We start from the raw sequence: 20674 nt of genomic DNA, 5'->3' as shown, positions 1-20674 counted from the left end.
TTTAAGGCATAAGAAATATGTGACGTATGAAGTAAAAATGAGAAACTTTTACCACTGTAAATCTGAAATGACCATATATCCCAGAGGTACAAAGTACTAGTTATCTTATGTATTATTACATCCCCAATGCTTGGCACATACTCAGGTTATGTGTGCTAGTTAAATCAAAGTAGAAGCCTCACATTAAACAGAAGCCTACTAGAAAACGGGCAATAATTACTCTCATCTCCCGCAGAGGCCACAGTCTTAGAGCCATTCACACCCATAAACAGCAACACCACATACACACACACACACACATACACAGAGCATCTCTTAAAGGAAAAGAAAAACTAGCTGTACACACGGCATCCCTACCTGCCTATAGCTTCCTAGCCAGGTCAGGAGCAAAAACAAAGTTGCCAGCTCACGGTTTACTTCAGTACCTCCACAGGCACAGCAATGACACAGATAGATGCAAACATATATGCCTATGTGGACAGAAACCTATTCACAAACCCAAATGTGCAAATACACATATACATTTTACATTCACTTCAGAATTAGGCAGGTGCGATAGACCAGTTTATATCCACAGAAATATGTGTGCTTGTCTTTTCCAAGCAAACTCAAGGTGGGCACATAAAGAAGTATAGAAACACATTCACAAAGATAATATTTATTTCAAGGTATGACTGTAAGAAGTAAATGAGATTATGTGAAGTGCACAACAGTGCCTGGTGCATTGAAGGCATACTAATCAAGGTTACTGATAGATAGATAGATAGATAGGAGTAGATAGATGACAGACTGACAATATAAATTTGTATCAGACTCATGTGAATATTCATCTTCAAAGCAAAATTTCCTACTCAGTCACTAGTCAGAATTTCATGGAAGTTCTAAACAACTCATCACTGTTCTGGTGTGGGGGAGCCAAAAGAAAAGGAAGTAATGAGGGGTGTGCTGTAACAGCATGAAAAGTAGGGGGCATATTCCTGCTGATAGGAGACTAGTGGACAAAGTTTTTCAGACTTCTTTGCTCAGAGAAAGCCTGAGCTTGGAGAGAAATAAGCTGTTAAGAACTATTCCCGGGAGAATTTTGGAGGCAGCCTCCAAAAACTCAAAAGAAGGAATTCCTAAAGCTACTAGGTAAGAGGGAGGGGTTACCTCCTTTCAGTAGGCTGGGAGAGAGAGAGACCCCAGTGTCCCAACCAGTTCAAATCAGCCAGAAAATCCTGCAGAGGCTATTAATCCACTAAAGTCCGATAGCTTGGAGAAAATCTGATTAACTCCACCTCCCCAGCTGGGCTCTAGAGTGAAATGTATAGCTGGTTTCTGAGATTCAAATAAGCTGGGAAAACAGAGAAGCAGGAGAAAGAAAAAAAAAGAGAATGGGAGCGGTAAGTACTGGATACCTGTATGTACAACTTGGCACTGCTGTTATTTTGTAGCAAGCCACAGCTCTCTGAGGCTCTCTTTCCCAAGCTTATGAATGTAAATAAAACAGTCTCCTGCCCAGTAGAAAGAGGACATATCTTGCAGTGAGGCCAGGACTGCTCCCTCTCGACTGTGTAAACTGCTCAAGGAATTTCTTCTGTCTTTTCCTGCTGCAGTGGTCCTGGGGAGAGAGGGGGTGGGGAATCTTCTTTTATGGATCAGACTTCTTTCTGAAACCTCTCCTCCCTTCTTCTTTTTTTTTTTTTTTTCTAGAGCCAAACCATACTACTTCAGAGCTCTAAAGAAACTCAGAGATCAAGTTCAATTCTTCCCTTTCAAGATGATAAACTGAGCCCAAAGGCACGTCTGAACTGGGACCCGTGGTGTTTGCTTCACTACCGTACAACTACATTCTTTAAAAATAAAGGCAATATTTTGAAAGACCTCGAGAGATTAACTCCATAACCTCCCCCTCTCCACCACCAACCTGCAATGGAGAGGGGAGACACGGATCTCATTCAGCACTCTAAGCGTTAAACTCAACCCAGAGTCTAACACACGATTGGCCAAGCACTGGGAAAGGATCTGGTTTTCGCAGCCACGGGCCAATGAGCGCTTCGAGTGGGAGGGTTTGAAGATACTAAGGAGTTTTTCCCCCCTTTTTTTCTCTCCACCCCCTCCTGTCAGCCATCGCCCGCCACCCCCCTACCACCAATCCCCCACGCCACCAGTTTGTTAAATTAATGCAGTAAGAAAGTCTGAAGACCTCAAGGAGTCCTGGCCTGAGGAAGATGGGCGAGCTCAGAAAGCCGAGATGCATCTGAAGCCTTGGGCTCCTGAGCCCCGCGGGGTCGCCATGGACCCCGGCAGCCCCTGAAACTTGCCCTGAGCTCTCTCACGTCTGCAGCCCCAAGCAATGGGACACCTCTTCTGCAGCGATCATAACTTATTCGGCGGGGACCAGAGAACAGGGATCGCAAGGCGACAGCGGACGGGTACGCAGGCAGGGTAACGAGATTCCGGGACTCGGTGGTGATGCACCAGCCTGGCACATTCTCCGGGATTTAACTGAAGGCAACACCGTCAATCGCTTCCCCTCGCCCCTAACCCCCTCAGGCCAGCCCAGGGGCATAAAGCCCTGACCTCCCTACCCAGGATGCTAACCCAATCTAACGGTCCGAGGCCAGCGCTCTGATCTCCACAGATTTTTTTTTTCCTTTCACGGGCTGGCCGTTTAAACAGAAAAACAGGGGTAAAAAAGAAAATATACCCACCCCAAACGTGCCTCCCCAGAGCCGCAGGGAGCCAACAGACACGCTGGAGTTTAACAAACAGCAATACTCTTCGCGCTCCTGAAAAGCAGGGCTGGACGCTCTCCGTGGTGCTGAAACGCTTAGAGGCTGCCTCTGTCCGTGGTACCTAGATCCCCGTTGCTCCGATTTCCCCTGGGGCTCTCTCTCCGCGCCCCTGTTCCCCACCTCCCCTTAGGATTTGGATTATTTTTTTCAGCAGCGCTCGCAGGTTTTGTAAGTGCCAATTTGAAGCATTTTTGCCCCCATAACTCGTGGACTACAAAGCACAAGGACCTGAAAAATGTACAGCTTCAATACTCTTCGACTCTACCTTTGGGAGACCATTGTATTCTTCAGGTATGCAATTTTTTACTGACCACATCGCTCTGATGGAAATGGGGGAAAGGAGCATGGAGGCTGACTCTGTCCGTGATCCCCTCATTCGGGGGGAGGAGGGTGCTGTATACCGCGGCAATCGGGTCCTTCCATCCCCCGCTCCCTCACCCCCCCCCCGCCCCCCCACCGCCCGCAGGGTGTCTGGCTTGTGCGTGGAGGTCTGAGACAGTGGCCGCCCTGGCAGCTGTTTGCCTGTTTCTTGCGATTTGTTTGTCCTTCTGCCTTCTACACTCCCTGCCCCATCACTCTCCCCCTAACCCCCTGCATATTGACTCTCACTCGGCTGAGGACTTTAAGGGGAAGCTTTAGGAGTTTCTCAATTTAATTAGGACTGCATTCTCTCTAACCGCAGTGCCGAAAACCTCAGCTCTCCCGTCTGGGAGCCAAGTGACAACTAGCGGTGACGGGGAAGGTTGCACTCGAACCCACTGGACACAGAACATATTATTTTCTCTCCTTTTTTGTTGTTGTTTTCTTTTTCTGCGGTGTGGGGGTGGGGGTTGTTGCTGAGGCTCAGTGATTGGAAACAATAGCGTTATGACCTCAGGTTGTAAAGCGCTGAACATGGGTGCAGAGGGGAATCTACTCAGGAACAGACTCCGGAACACATTTCTCTTTTGAAACTTTGACTCCCTCCTATCTCCCATTCATCTTTCCAAACTCTGCTTGCTAGCTGCAGATCCTGAACTGATGGACAAGTCTCATTTGTTTTGTTTTTTTAATTTCTGTCTATCTCCAACTCAGAAATGAGTTCTCCCAGCCACCATCTCCTAGGTTAAAATTTTCTGCCCATAGGCTTAGCATTCTTATATTAGCACAAGTGAAAAGTGAAAAATCACCTCTTCAGGAAGCATTGAAATGTACAGTCTTTTCGTAAGTGGGTGAATCATGCCATCTTCAGAGATGGTTATGATAAATTCCATTTACATGAATTGAAAAAAATTAGTCTTCTCCCATGACCTGCAGGGATCATTAATCTTCTTCATTTTAGACGTCTGCCTCTCATGTTTTACCATCACATTGGATTAACAGTCACTTGAAAAGTCCACTCTAGGTTATTTTTAAAAATAAGTAAACCAACACATATTAGTCTCTCCCGTCATAAATCTGCAGCAAATATTTCTTGTTGGATTTTTTTCATTTTTACATTATAGTGAACTCTGCATATGAATTGTTGGTTTGATTAATCCAGTGTTTGGTTTATTAAATGAATGACACCTCTCTCCAGATTGTAAGGGTCTACACGTGAGCCTCTCTCCATGTATTTCTCTTGGGATGAAGAAAAGACCTCTCTCTTTCTCTGAGATACCCAACGCTAAAGCTTCTAATCTCCAGTTCAAATAATTACTTGATAGGCCATGGTCCTGCCCATAGCTCAGAATACAAATACTCAAGGAATCAAATTTTAAAAGTGCAACAATCCAGGGCCTTGCGAAATGTAGCTACTTTATGGGCTAAAGGGCAGGAAGTATGCTCTGAACAATACCAAATTCTTTCTCTTCTACATACATAGTAGAAGTGGAAAATGCTGTGGAGGTGGAATACTTGGTAACATTTGTATGCAAATTGATTCTGTTTGGCTTTCTGAGACTGAACTGAACCAGAGAGATTAAAGAGCAAATTAATAGGACCAAGCACATCCTCCCTTCCAACTCCTTTTTTTCTTGCTGAACAGTATGTAATGCTTGATTTTTCTTCTCCCAGACATTGTCTTTCACAATAGGGAGACAGTCTGAAAGGTTGGCACTGTAATCATTTAGATAAGGTTAGGAATCCACTGTGTTAATTTTTTAAATTATGGGTGGTGGCTTATTAGGACGCATAACTCCACATCTCCATCCCCTACCTGCGACAGGGCAGACATGAGCTACAATGAATATGGGATATAATGCCATGTGTTTATAAGGAAAGAAGAGTCATGACTATGGAGAGCTGGGAAGGGAACAGTGCTGTTGCACTTTCAAAATACAGAAATGGCTACATTATTTGGGGAATAAAGGTTGTTTTAGAACATGAAACATAAAATAGGAAATATAAGAATTGAACTAGGGAAATACCCTCAGCAATTTTTCAGAGAGATGAGAAAAATAAAAAGGTCACAAGGAGAGAAAGTACTGGCTATGTCTAATTGGCATTTTCATTACTAACTCTCTCATTGTTTAAAGTTTAGGTGAAAATACAGAAGCACTAAAATCTAGGGGCTCAAGAGAATGTATGTAGAGGTAATTGGAGACTTGTTCCCTAGCAGATTCCATGTGAATAACCCCTTCTGCCCCAGGGGACAGGTACCATGTTGCAATGAGCCAATCCAATCATCTCAGGCACCCAGGTAGTCCTTAGATTAAATGAAGGCCAGCTGCTCACCTTGGTGGGGAAATCTGGGGGCTAGGAAAGGAAAGACTCTTGATGCCAGAAGTGCTGCTGCAACCACACATAACCAGCAAAATGACAACAGTGACAGCAAAACAAACAAAGCAACACTCAGAGTGAGTGAGGGAGAAGTCTCACAGTGCCGACAAAGGGAATGAATGGAGGCCTTAGGAAAAACTGAGCAGAAAGAGATAAGAGGGTACACGGGGACAAACAGCACTGCAGTCCTTACCAACTGTGTCCCTGCAAGTAAAAGGAAGGGAGTTGCCTGAAGTTCTTGTCCTGATATTTCAAAAAACCCTGCAGTTCTAAAATTCTATGAGTGATAGTCAAGTATTCAATAAACTAAATGCTGTCTCTTTGTTTTTAGTTGGGGATGGGGCTTTATATCCAAACTGGTCAAAAGCAATAAGCAAAGATATGTTTTTGTTTTTGTTTTTAATGGGAGCATATTCCTTTCAAACCTCTTTTTAAGTAGAAGGAAGCTTGATTTGATTCCCAGAGCCCTTACACTGGCTTATGGCTGGGAAAGGGCCCAGAGTGAGCCCCATATTTTCTCACCTTCTGAGTAACTCAAATAGATCCATGGTATATAATCATGTTTCTCGATCTTGGCACTACTGACATTTTGAACATTTTGGAAAATTCTGTGATGTGAGGGCTGAACTATGCATTATAAGATATTTAACAGTATCTTTGGCATCAATAACCTTCTCTCCCTTAGTCGTGACAATCAAAAATGTCTCCAGAAGTCTGGGATGGGAGGAGGGCACAAAATTGCCCACAGTTGGGAACCGCTGGTATAGAATGACCAAATATTTAACCTAAGACTCTGATCAGCCAATTGTAATGAGGAGGAAAGTCTTTTCTTTAAGAAAATGCCCCCCTGGAACACAAGAGGCACAAGAGTGAAGCAAACAAAGACCTAGCTTGTGCTTGAGACCGGAATAAAGGCAGAGGAGATAAACCAAGTCTAACCCAAGGGTGGTTTTCCCAAAAGATGATCAGCTTTCCTTTATTATCACTTCTGTCTGCCAATCCGTAGGTGTTTCCTTGCACAGGGTTTTGTACTGAATATGGTACTCACTGGCTAAGAAAGGTCATCGAAACCTTGAAGGAAAGCTGTCTCTACCTCACTGGGGTCAAAAGGAGCATGGTAAACAGATTGCTTCATATCTCAGTCCTGAAAAACCACTCAGTTGAAAGGTAAATGAGCTTTCTTCTGAGGTAGTTCTTCTGGCTTCCCATTCTCCAAGCTTGCCAAGAGGAGCAAATGACAACCTGGATCTTTTCCTCCTAAAAGCATAGCTGTATTCCTCCTCAAATCTTACCTGCTGCATTTGGGGCACTGCGGAAAGTGTCGAGGAGCTTCTGGAGTGGGCCAAGGACTTTTTCCCAAAGAAAGATGCCCCTTGGGCCACTTTGCATTAGGGCCAATCAAAATGTCAGTCTACTTTCTTTGGGGGCTCAGGAAGCTTGAGAAAGAGAAAATGTCATGTTTTTCCTTCCTGAGGGACGTTTTGGACAAGAACGCCAACCTGGTACATGGAGTCATGAATCAGCACATAACTTCTGCATACTTACAAAACTGGGAATGACCTATCAGGGGACATGGAGGGAATTTATTTTTGAGACCAACTTGTGAAAGAGGCTGCAACCATGCAGTGCCGTGGAAAGAGCAGTTAGGTTATGATTTGAGAGCCTTCCTTGGAGAGTTTGGCTCTCCTCTTATCCTGCAGCATGGCTCTGATGAATCTCTTTCCTTCATAGGGACTCAGTTCTCTTATCAATCCACTCAAACAATTAACTCCGAGACCTCTAATATCCCTCCCAACTCACATAAGGTCTTCATAAAAGACAGAGGTCCATTCCCACAAAGGCTCGAGCTGAATTTACCTCAGTGACAATACTGCCTTCTTTCCTACACCAGGCATTTATTTATCTTGTGTTGACGTGCCCAGTCCAAAACTAGGCACTCTGCAGGGGAGACAGAGCTAATAGATGCCACAGTCCCTGTCCTTGCAGAAAGGGGAGACACTGCTCCTTTTAAAGCTCCATGAAATACCTTCTTCCTTCGTCAGAGGGCCCGCAGAGCTCCCCTCCAGACAGTCTGTGCACGCGGCCTGCGACAGCATCACATTTATGTGGGCATCATTAACTTTATTTCCTTCATCAGCTGGCAGAAGCCAGAATGATTTTTAAGATGGATGGCACTGTCTCCTGCCTGGCCATCTTGACACTATTCTGCAGGTTCTCTGCTCCTTTAGGCAAAGTGGCCTTGGCCTCAAGGGTAGAAGACCCAGGATCCAGAATTTAGCTAGTGGCACGCCCTTGAGAGGGTTTCCTCACCTTTCCAGCCTCACTTTCCCCAGCTATAAAATAAAGAGAATTGACAAATCACTGTCTCTAAAATTAATTTTCCCTGTGCCAGTCAAGGATTATCACCTCCCAATCTCCTTCACAATAGAAGTTTTGGTAGCAGGGTATTTCAATTATTATAAGAATTATATTCACATTCAAAGGTCTAAAAGAATTAAGGACCATAATAAATAATCTCACTCCCTGGAAATTATCCCAATCTGGACATGATTATTGACAGATTCCATAAATATGTCAGTTTCCCCAGAAAATGCTTTGGATGATGAGAAAATACGATGTCTGATCACTATCCTCAGAGATCTGAAGAGGGGCCTGAGAAAGAGACCAAAGGTGTCTATACTTTCGTCAGTGATTCTGTTTAGGTTTTGCCCTCCCCTATAAAGCTAAGTTTTTAAAAATTTGTTTACCAAACCCCATCCATTGTTAATTTGTTTTCCCCATCTTTATTAACCAAAGATAAACTGCCAGAGATACTGAACATCATGTGATAAGCAATGCCACCACAATGAGTTAACCTAAGAAAATACAAAAGAAAAGGTGTGATGCTTCCTTGTTAGTCTATAGAGCCTTGTCAGAAGTAAATATGCAATTTGATAATCTCTGAAATGTTTAAAATGGATTCTGAGTCCTCATTACTATTTCATAAACCCTCTAGGTACTCAGGGACTCCATTTGGGAAATATTAGATTTGAATTATTCTATATGGCTCCAAGAAAAGAACTGGAATTAATAGATAAATATATTTTTAATGCACACACACAAATTCTGTTTTAATGTAATTCAGAACCTTCCGACAGATCATTCAACTGTGTACCGGCTGCCTCAGTTGTAGTGAGGGTCCCTGTCAGTGGAGGTATGCAAGCAGAGACTGGAAATCCACCTCCCAGGAGGGATGTGGAAAGAATTCGAGCTACTTTTGTGAATTGAGATTTGTAATTTGCTGCAGAAAAGTAAATGAAATACAGGCCAGAGACAAATCTTCCCCCCGCTCCTGATCTCCAAATTATGATCTGATCTCTGTAAATTTTCTGAGTCATGCCATGAATACACATCCACTCATGCCTTTTCCTTCTCTGAAATGGCTTGGATAATAAATTGGGCGATGAACACACACATATACACACAAACTCATATGCGACCAAGGAAATCACCTTGGTTATGTAAGACTCTGGCTTTAAGAAATGAGAAGGACCTCAGAAATAAGACAATGTCAGAGCCAGAAAGACCACCAGAAAATTCACTGGTTCACGGACCAGTCCTCGGGCACAGATGGTGTTCGCAGGACTGAATGGATGAAGGCCTCGCAGCCCTGAACTCCAGCTGTCTCTCCTGAACCAACTCCCTGTTCAGCCTCACACAACTGAAAACACCATCAGGCCAGCCAGGAAATTCATTCAGAAAGCACATTAGAGGGGAACAATGCCCTGAGATGCTGGGGAGAGGGGCTGATATGCACAGTGCCTATGCTTTGTAGTGCAAGCCCTTATGAGGGGTGCTAAGGCCCTGATGCTTTTGAAACTCCTTATAAAGGATCCCTTTGTGGTTTTCTGAAGTTGATATTGTCCGAGTCCCCCGAGGCTAATTCAGTGCAATTAGATTACCACTCTCTGCTTTTGAATTCGGCTGTTTTTCAGTGTCTGTTGCTAAATGAGTTTACCGTCTTAACGAGGAGCTGCTGACAGTCATTATCCCAGCCATGAAATGGGCAGCGTTCTCTCTTGCCTCGTATACTGGGCAACCCCAGGCCCCTAGAGAATAAGCCTCTGCTCCCTGGCTCTCGAGGTCCAGTCTCCATCTCCTACCCATTCACGCCCAGAGAATCATATTTTGCTAGAATCATGGGGACTTGGGGCAGTTCTGTAATTCAACAGCTCTCACATCTAGCTATGAGGGGCTTGTCAGGCTTACAGCTTCCCACCATCATACTAGACTCACTAAAACAGCATCTCTGAGGATGGGGACCCAGAAACCTCTAAAGGTAACAGGAGTCACTAAGTCAGAGCTTCTCAAACTTCAGTGTGTGTGGATCCCCTGAGGATCTCATTAAGATGCTGATTCAGACTCAGGAGGTCTGGGGTGAAGCCTGAGACTCTGCATTTCTAGCAGCCCCCAGATGATGCTTCTGCTTCTGTGGACCACAGGTTTGAATAACAAGGCTCTAAACCATTCTGACCAGGGACTCGACATAGACCAATCCGTATATCTTGCAGATCGGGAGAGAACAAATGACTTCCTCAAGAGTGAATGTCAGCCCACCCAAGGCCCTACACAGATGTGCTCATCCCCCAAACTTATTCCTCTACTACCCGTTGTGCCCTGGACTCTGCTCCTGTGCTTTCCTTCCTTTGACCCTTTCACATGCTGCAATCCCTCATAAACATGAACATGCCCCTTAAGAAGGGTTCCTCGAGGAACTATTTGCATCTCCAAACTAGGGGGATAATCCTAGTACACCAAAAATTCTCATTCACACAGCTGGGAAGTACAATTGTGTGATGGGTGGATGAAGAGAAGGGGCACCTGAGGAACTGGCTTTGAATGCTGGCACCAAGGGGCCCTGGACCACAGCAGTGAGTCTATAGGGACTGATGGGGGAGGCAGATCAAAGGTGATCAGAAGGAAGGAATCTGTGCTTTCTTTCTCCAAGGATGATCTCGCTGACAAGTCTCCCTGTGGACATTGTACTATTAACTCTGCATAACTGGAGGCTTCTTTAGGACTCCCCAGATGTTCAGAGACTGCCGTCCCTTCTGTCATCTGTCTGATCTCAGAGCGATGTCCTTCCTTCCTTCCCGTCTAGCCCTTTAACCTGTCATCCTTTCCAAAAAGCATATTAGTATCTTACACATCTAATAGAGTGACTGTCAAGATCTTCAGCCTTTGAGAGCTGCGTGTTTACTGCTCTGCGCTCAGTTCTGCAACATTCCCCAGCTCCAGAGGAATGCGGCAAGGCTGCTGCAACCCTGGCTGCCAGAAGACTTGCGGGGTTCTCTTACAAGAGCACTTCACAGCCTTTAGAGTGTTTCACACCTGCATTCCCATATGAGCTTTCCAACCACCTTAAAAAAATAGATATAAGGCAGTGGCTACTGTCCCCATTTTAGAGTCAAGAAAACCGAGACTTAGAAAAGTGACTTCCCTAAGACACACAGTTAATCTCAGGGCTACGTCAGATTCAAGTACAAACTTCCTTCCTCCTAGCTCACCACACTGCCTCTTTCTTCTTAAAGTTGGTGTGTATATATATATATCCCTAACCTACAGCTGGAATATCTGCATCCTTAACATGCAGGTACACTGCCCTCCCTAATAGGTACCCCTCTTTATATATTCCTCTCAAAGTTGCAGCCCCCATGAACCGATACGGCTATCAGGCTAATAGCCTCCACCCTCTACCAGGGGGCCACAGGGGTTATGAGCTGGGAATTTCCCATCAGGGTTTTGGTTTGACAGAGTCATTGTCTTCAGATTTTTAGCCAGATAGGTATTTCTTTCTCTCTTCTTAACCTTTTTAAATTGTATGATATATATATATATGTTCTCTTTTTTTTAAATGCTAATACTAGACTTAAACCTAAAATCCCCTTTGATGATGATCTCCAGGTCCCTCCCAGCTTTTATTTCTTCAAGAGGTAACCTACTTGATAACTTTTATTCATATATGTATATATATACACACATATATATAAATATACACACACAAAGGGATAGTATATATAGTTCAACAGTTATACATACATATGTTTAAATATATATTGAAATCTATTGAACTATATATACTATCTATTGAACTGTATATACTATTCATTGAAATATATATGCTATCATTTCATGGAATCAAATTGCCCATATGATTCTGCAACTTACTCTGTTCACATATCAGCATGTCTTGGAAAGCTTTATCTGTTGAGGCAAACATCTCCACCTCATTCTTTTAGCTACTGCAGGACATATGTTATGGATATCCCACTGTTTTCCAGCCACTTCCGTGTTGATGTACATTTCTACTTTTTTCCAGTTTTTCCACTGAAATCAGTGCTGCAATAATCACAGTGAACCTACATCTTTGTGAATGAACACAGGCCATTTTTCCAGGCAGATAACAAGAACAGAAACGGAATTGCTGAGGCACAGAGCTAGCACATCGTTTACGTTAACAGATACTGCAGGCGGGCATCCCTTCCTTCCTTCCCTTACGATGCTCCATCTCAGCCTTGACTGCAACCACTCAATACCAATCGTTACTATTTATCAAGTGTTTATTGAATACTAGATACTGTGCTAACAACATCATGAGCCTCATGTCACAAATCCTTAGACATAAGTATTATTATATTCCCGTATTACAGGTGACCAAACTGAGGCATAAATAGGTTATATAGTTTACCCAAGGTAAGGCAACTCATAAGATGCAGAGCTAGGATTCAAAGATAAGTCCGACTGCAGAAAACACTCTCTTAACCATTATACTGCTACTGTTATTCCAAGAATGAACCGGGGAGGAAAAGTGGGGAGGAGACTGAACTGGAAGAGGAAGATGGAGGCAAAAAAGAGATGAGTTTGCTTCTTCAAATAATCAAAAGCTTATCTCCTGCAGGTGGTTCTAGATATAAAGTTGACATACATCCATAAATGGATGTGAGTGTTTAATCTCCACCCTTCACAGGGGAGGAATATTACACTACCTTCCACCCTGGGCAGGGAGCATGTGGATAGAGCTCTGTCTTAGGGTAGAGACGGATCCCTGCAGTACAGCCTTTCTTTGTCCCCTAATCACTCCACTGAAAGAGCTATCAGGGATGATAGGAGAGAATGACTGAGCAGGGAGGCAAGGAAAAAAGGCAGCATAATCTCAGGCTCATCTTTTTCTTTTTTAATTGTCGGTCCCTGGAATTCAGACCAAAGACCTTTTCAAGCCTCATGCTCTAACCTCCAAACACACAGGATTGAGGATACCCAGTTTCCCCTCACCTTCTGTATAAAAGGTTGGAGAGGCAGCCCAGTCTCCAGCATCGACCTCACCACAAACTCGGGACCTGCAGCTCCCAAAGCAGACCCCAAGGGCTTCTCACAACACCTCTAGGCCAGGAAAACATACCCAGATGAGGGCAGGGAGCAGAACGGGGAGAGGCAGCAAGGGCCGGGCCAGCTCTCCTTTACAAGCAGGAGCATCACTCTAGACAAGGCCCGTGGGAAACCCAAACATCGTGTCTCAGACACCTATTCCCAGCAGCCATCTGAGTGACGCCAGAGACAATTCTGAATGTGTCACTAGCAGGCATGTTGCCAGTAGGAGAAAAAAACACAACAGAAATAAAGTCTTCTCGTGTCAACCTCCTAATGTTAACTTTTGAAATAAACTTGCTGTTTCATCTGTTTACATTCTAAACATTATACATGTTTGCCATAAAATATTTAAACCACAAAGGGAGATATGTTTAAAGCTAAGACACAGAAGTCCTACTCCCTAAGGTAAATCACTTAACAATTCAACATTCATCTTTCCAGATAATCTTAATAACATGATAATGACAAGAAGCCTTTCTAAAATTTGAATATGTATTAACTCATGTAATCTTCAGAACAATCCTGTAAGGATATACTATTATTCATCCCACTGTATAGATGAAGTTACAGATGAGGAAACAGAGAAGTTTAGTAATTTTCCTAGGGCTGCCCAGCTTAGAAATGGCAGTGCCAGACTGAAATCCAAGCAGTGCGACTTCAGAGTCTTTAACTGCTGTGCTACAATCCTGAGCTGTTTCTGTTTTACAAAAATAGGGTTATACTAAACGCATGCTCTGCAGCTTCCCTTTTCTCACCCAGCAATACCTTGTCAGTACACATACAGATGGATCTCATTCATCTGTGCGTTTATGCTGCCCTTCGCTGAGAACACCAGGCTCTAGAAGGACCCCACTCTCAGCTTGCCACAAAACAGCCACCACTTCCATTTCCAGCTCCTTCACTTCACACGAACCAAATTCTACTTCAACCAAATTTCTCGTTGGTCTGTTACATGGCCATTGTTCTCATCTCTGTAGTTTTCTCCCACTGGTCCCTAACGTACCTTAAATCTAGAAAGATCCCTCCCTCATTTTTGCCCTGAAAGGCACACCCACCAATTCTGGATTCAAGTTCATTTGATTTTTGAAACCTGTCTCTGTCTCTTCCTAGCTGTATTATCTTGGCAGTTTGCTCAACCCTTCTGAGCCTCAAGTTCCTCATCATAAAAAATGGAGAAAACTTTGCCAATAGACAAATGCAGTCACCTTTAAGCACTTTTTCTGAGCAGAGCACAAGCCCTTAGTGAATTCCCTCTCCACTTCTCTCAGATCCTATCCACACCTCACGAGCCACCTCTAACAACACCTCCTCCATGAAGCAACCCCAGACTGCCACCATCCCTACCCAGAACTGGGCATGGATTCTCCTTCCTAAATCTCCTCGGAAATGTAGGCATTATCTTCAGCATTCAGTTTGCACACTGTGGCCTTACAAACATTTGGGTGCCCTTCTACTTGTTCAGTTGGACTATAAGCCCTTCAAAGACTAGGGACTTAATGGATTTCTTGGTTCATGTGAAAGGCCAACATGAAGAAAAGGTGCTTACCAGGGTTTTCAGCTTGCTCCATTCCCCTCATCGATAGTATTAACTCAGTGGCTCATGTATGTCAGATATTCAGATCTTGTTGAATTGAATTGTTTTGTCCCCATATACCTGCTCCCATCCTTCTCTTATTGGCTCTGCTGAAGCCCAGGACCAGGAGGCTTCCAACCAGCCAATGCAATGCACTGCTATGTCTCACAGTGACACATTTTTGCTCCAAGAAATGAGTCACAGTGAGAGTGAGCAAGACATACAGCTCAACCCTGGCCCGAGAGCTGTTGCAGAGAGTTGTTTAGCCTTATCCTTGCTGTCTAGGATGTCCAAACTCTGGGCCTCTCAACACATCTGTGCTGTTGCACATATGGCTGCTTCCCACAGTGGCCTGGGTCCGCAGAGAGACCCCTTTCCATAAGACAAGGCAAACTTTTGAAAATGGCCTTCAGTTGTGCAGGAAACATAGACCTCACTGGAGCCAGTTTTTGTGATGTGACCTAAAACATCTAGTAGAAGAGGAAAACTCTTGACAGAAGCCAAGAAAAGATTGCATCATGCCCAAAGGGAAGGGTCTTGGAGGAGTTCACTGAAAATGCCCTGGAATATGAAAAGCTACACCTCCTGACAAAGATGGTGACAAGGTTCAGTAAAAGAGTCAACCTCCACACCACCTCGATTGGACAGCCTAGAGATTAGAGCAGAATTTCCTCCCTCTGAAAGCCCTGCTCTGACTTTGTAACTGAGTCTCAGTTTCTCTATCCCTAAAATAAGTTTGGACTTCATAAACATCCTAGGTCTTTCCAGCTGTCATTGCATAATTCTTAAGTTAAGTTGATTCCCGCAGTTAAAAACTCTGGCTTGGCATCAGTCAAACATGTTCTGGAATCCTTGTTAAACCACTCATGATGGTATGAAAAAAAAAGAAAGTGAAGTCGCTCAGTCATGACTGACTCTTTGAAACCCAATGGACTGTAGCCTACCAGGCTCCTCCATCCACGGGATTTTCCAGGCAAGAATACTGGGGTGGGTTGCCATTTCCTCCTCCAGGGGATCTTCCCAACACAGGGATTGAACCCAGGTTTCCCGCATTGTAGGCAGACACTTTACTATCTGAGCCACCAGGGAAGTCCAAATGCAATGGTATACCACTCTATGACTTGGAGCAAGATTGTTTTTAAGATGTCTAAGCCTCAGTTTTCCTCATCTGTAAAATGGCAATGATAATTATCCTTCCCTGCCAAATCACCCTAAGAATTCAACAGGAAAAGACATGTAGAGTGATAGCAATGCAGGTGCAAAGCATTGTGGGATCATAAAGAAGAATCTGACTAACTGCCTGGGGGCTTCCTTGGTGACTTACTTGGTAAAGAATCTGCCTGCAATGCAGGAGACCCAGGTTCAATCCCTGGGTCAGGGATTGAAGCTCCCCTGGAGAAGGAAATGGCAACCCACTCCAGTATTCTTGCCTGGAAAATCCTGTGGACAAGGAACCTGGCAGGCTATGGTCCATGGGATTGCAAAGAGCTGGACATGACTGAGCAACTAATACACACACAACTCTGGCTAGGGTTGGGAGGGGGGCAGGCGTGGTGCCAAACAAAGTTGAAGACAATTTAAATAGGAATCAAGGCACTTAAACTGGGCCATAAAGAATGACTAATTCACCAGGTGATAAAGAGGGCCAAGAGAGGATGATACAGGCAGAGGAGAAGGGCTTACAGAAAGGGGAAACTGGAAGATGGGGAGTTCAGGAACACTGGATGGGCCAGCTATCTCCCGTGACCTAAGACTCAGCCCAGTCCTGCTCTGCCCTGTTCTCTCCCTATGGGTCTTTCATCATTCAGAAGCAAGGCTGAGCAGGGATTTCTTCATCATCTAAAAAATATTTATTGACTTCCTACCATAAACCAGTAATCTTTCTACATTTGGGGGAAAGATACGGTGATGAGCAGAAGAGATGTGGTCTTTGCTCTCACACAGCTTAACTTCTAGAGGTGGTACAAACAAAGAAACAACCCAGGAAATCAAAGAATTTCAGGTCACGGTCAGTGCTCCAAACCCAGTCAAACAGGAGAATGGGACTGAGGAGGGTTCACTGGAGTCCACCGGAGGGCACCTACACTTTCACATGCTCTCTCCCTTAAAGCTTACATCACAGGGAAGTGGGAAAGGGCTGTTTCCTTTTACCGATGAGGAAACTGAAACCCTGAGAGGAGGAGAGATTCATCTACAGTCTCAGTCAGTAAGTGCCAAAGGCAGATGACCTCACTTCATGCAAAAAAGTCAAAAATACTGAGAAAAAATAGTTAAATAGGGGGGAAAGCAAGAAGCAAAACAGTATGTATAGTAGGATCCCATTTTTATTTTTTTTAATGTTTCATTGTTCTCACATGGGAAAAAAGGAGAAATGGACCCAAAACTGTTTATAGTTGTTATTATCTATTGAGAATGAGACTATTGGGTGCTTTTATTTCTTACATTAAATATTTTAGTAATGCTTGGATGTTTTACAAAAATATTTATTACTTTTGAAAGCTGGAAAGTATTAAAAAAAAAAAAGAAAAGAAAGAAAGAGGATATCAGAAAGCATGGACACAAAAATAAACTTGGAGCTCACCTTAATAAAAAGACAACCTATACCAGGTAGGGAAAAAAGACATTTGGAGAAAGGTGAACATGGGCCCAGTTGCTTGGTATCTTCCAAGTAAAATCGAGCCTAGGGGCTGAGACAGTTTGGGGTTTCTGAAGGAATTTTCCAAGCAAATGGAAGATTTTCCTACTGAAGTCATTGTGCTGGAAGCAAAATGTCATTGGAAAATGGAAGCCAGAGTTACATTAGAGATTTGGGTTTTTACAACAAGTGATGGTTGGAATATATTTTCATCAGAGTGACTAGAGCCCTGCACAGTTCTGTATGTAATATCATAGCATCCTCTAGGTCATTAAAAACAAAAAAACACCACTTAGGGAAAGAATTTTCTGACCCCATTCCTTCAATTCCCAGGGGGAAACTGAGGCCAGAGGGAAAAGTCAACCCTGAATCAATGTCCAGCCCAGACAAAGACCAAGACCTCTAACTCTCTTCACATCGGGATGATTTTCCCTAAAATTTCTTGATTGTCCAACTGATAGTATGTAACATAGATTTCAGTGGTTCAGGATAATTTTGTTATACTTATCATGAATTTTATTTTCCTAGGTACTAGAATTATCAATTTCATCCCTCCCAGCATAAGAATCTTTTCCAATGAGTCAATTCTTCGCATTATAATACTGAGAGTTTATTTTAAACAACAAAAAAATCAAATTAAAAAGCAATTAAATCACAGTATATGAATTGGACAAAACCTGTCAGATGATATGCAACTGATTTGGGCTTGGGGAGTACTGTACCCTATCATTCTATCTTGGACAGTGCCATTGTTTTAACTGGAAATTGCCAGGAAGACTTGTGAGATTGGGTAGGTTCTGAGCAAGGCTTAACTTGAAGTCCCAAACAGCTTCTCAGAGTGAATCATAGACATGAGCTGCTATCTGAATTCAAATGGTTGGGGAAAGATGGCACATTTGGGTAAAAAGCAGGCATATTGGCCTGGCAGAGCACAGCAGGGATGAGATCACCAATGAGCGTCTATTGAAGCTACTTTCATAGGTTTCCATCCCCTTCTTATGTAAGAATGACATCTGTGACTCCCAACCCTGTGCCTGACAGACAGGAATTCCTCTAAATAATATCTATAATTAATAATTTTATACAAAGCATGCATTAAGAACCTACGATATGCCAGGAACTGCTCTAAACGCTCCACATACATTAACTAATATTTACAGCAGTCCTCTGAAGTAAGTACTAGTTTCATACCCCTTTTGTGGATGAGGAAACTGAGACAGGGAATCTTCCCAATCTGGATGCCTGTAGGCCAGCCACCTTGCCAATCCAATACAAAGTCTTCATAAGACATCGTACAAACCTCTCCAAAAATGTGGTGGGGCAGGGGGGAAGAAACAGAGCCTCTGAGGCAGAAAACTGAGAGGCCTTCTCCAAACACAGCCTTTGCCAGTGAGGAAAGGAGGTGAGGAGGAGCTGACAACACCCTTCCCCTCAGATCTGCTGCTCTGATTTCCCTTCCATCTATCACCATGGGGTTTATGAAGAGATGGAAAAAAAAAAAAAAAGTAAGGAATAGTACTGGGCAAGGAATAAAAGGGGGGACAAGAAGGGAGAGAAAAAGAGAGAGCGAAGAAGAAAGAGCACTTATCTTGGGTCCACTCTGGGTGGGTTTGGCCAAGAACTCACATGGGAGTCTCTTTCCCTCCCTGGACCACAGTATTCTAAACTGTAAAATGGATGGAGGGACTGTACTAGGTGACTTTTAGTGTCTCTCTCAGCTCTATGATTCTAGGATTTAGAAACAAACGAAGGGAGAGGAAAACCTAGAAGACCAGGAGGGGAGAGGAATGTTGGTGCGAAGAAGCAAATGCCAAGGAGGAATAACGAAAGAAGGAGGAAACAAGAGGAGGAGAAAGGAAGGCATTTCCCAAAGCAGGTGACGTCTGCTTATTTCATTGAAAAAGCAGAAGGGAGAACTTTCACATCAAGAATTACAATAAAAGCTTTATTCTCAGGCAGCCAAGTCATGTCTCCCACCAGCGAGTCATGGCTGATGTTGTTGGGAGCCATGGCTGATGTTGGTGAGAGGCATGGCTGGTGTTAGTGAGGGGCATGGCTGGTGTTGATGAGGGGCATGGCTGATACTGGCGAGGGCCATAGCTGATGTTGTTGGGGGCCATAGCTGATGTGGGTGAGAGGCACGGCTGATGTTGGTGAAATGTATGGTTGATGTTGGTGAGAGGCATGGCTGGTGTTGGTGAGGGGCATGGTTGGTGTTGGGGACCATGGCTGATGTGGGTAGGGGGCATGGCTGATGTTGGTGAGAGGCATGGACAAGGCTGGTGAAGGGCATCACTGATGTCTGAAAAACAGGGGCCTAAAAGGAGCCCTGAAAGGAGGGAGGATTGGCTTGCTCTCTGTGTCTAAGAAGGACAGCCCTTCCTTGGCAATGAGCAACAATGATCAGTATACTCCCAGGTTCTAGAAGTCTTAGGGAAATGACTAGAGAATACGTCCAAGGGAGCCACAGCTGCAACATTACCACACAGTGCCTATAAGGATGCAATCCTGAGAACCACTGAACAGAAAAAATCCCAGGCCAGAAAGAAATCTTCTTAGATCATTTTTTCCAATTTCCTGCCTCTAAGCATCCCTTCCCTAACTGCCCTGTGCCAAAGGACTCAGCACCGAATGACATTCAGTCCTATTCTTTCATCTTTTCATAGCTGTCTGAGCCAACCCACGCACTGAGGTCCTTGAAGACAAAGAGAGTGACTCCAACTGATTGGATGTATGCTTAATCTACATGGCACATGCTGGGCACACAGTGGGCCCTTCACACCCATCTGATAATTGATCAATAGGGTAAATGGGTCTAGTCTCTCTCTCTCAATAACATCTATATTGTTGCTTAAGATTACAATCTAAACATACTTCATTTCATTCAGTCCACTACCTACCCCTGTTCCAAAGTCCAATCTGTCATTTGCTTGAGGGGACACCTAGGTACCTGCCTCTGCAGAAGTGAGCTAGAGTACCTACTCTGCAGGTGACATCTCCAAATCTGGAAGTGACCTCCAGGAAGAAATGAACAGATAGGCTCACTCTATAAAAAGAGAAGCACAGGTGCAGATAAACTTTTTAAAAACCATAGATAATTGTTCACTTCACATATAATGAACAGATTCCTGGCTAAGCAATTTATCTGAATGTTTTACTCTTCCAACAAACCTTAAATTAGAATTAAGTATTCCTAGTTTCCAGATGAAGAAAATGAGGGTCAGAGAAGATAAGCAACTTTCAAGGTCATACAATAAGTAGTAAACTCATGACTCTGGCCTACTCCCTGACTGATTTATCCTTACAGTATGATACTAAGAGTTCAGCCTGTGTGTGAACACTTCCAGAGGCAAGAAACTCACCATCTCCTTGGGTAGTCTCTTCCATTACCTGATAGCTCAAATGGTTAAAATATTCTTTCCTCACATTGGGCAGCCACTTCCCACTCTGAAAGTCCCATCTGCCTTCCCTAGTCACTTGGAACAAGTCAGTAGCCTACAGAAGGTACCGAAACTGTGGAACCAGAAGGATCAGGTTCTATTC

At 43.8% G+C, this 20674-nt stretch overlaps 1 protein-coding gene across 2 annotated transcripts in view; it reads left to right on the top strand.

Annotated features, from left to right (window-relative positions):
- Positions 1-3012: 3012 nt before the first annotated feature.
- GLRA1 (glycine receptor alpha 1) overlaps positions 3013-20674 on the top strand; it is an 86923-nt gene continuing 69261 nt past the window's right edge. For both annotated transcript variants that reach the window (XM_068980404.1, XM_068980403.1), the window contains exon 1: positions 3013-3068. In XM_068980404.1, coding sequence (XP_068836505.1) covers positions 3013-3068 — 56 coding nt within the window. The remainder of the gene's footprint in view (positions 3069-20674) is intronic.

This window comes from Capricornis sumatraensis, chromosome 9 (genome assembly GCF_032405125.1).
Source record: "Capricornis sumatraensis isolate serow.1 chromosome 9, serow.2, whole genome shotgun sequence".
Classification (NCBI taxonomy): domain Eukaryota; kingdom Metazoa; phylum Chordata; class Mammalia; order Artiodactyla; family Bovidae; genus Capricornis; species Capricornis sumatraensis.
The sequence above is the reverse complement of the archived record's forward strand: the minus strand, read 5'-3'. Positions and strand labels throughout refer to the sequence as shown.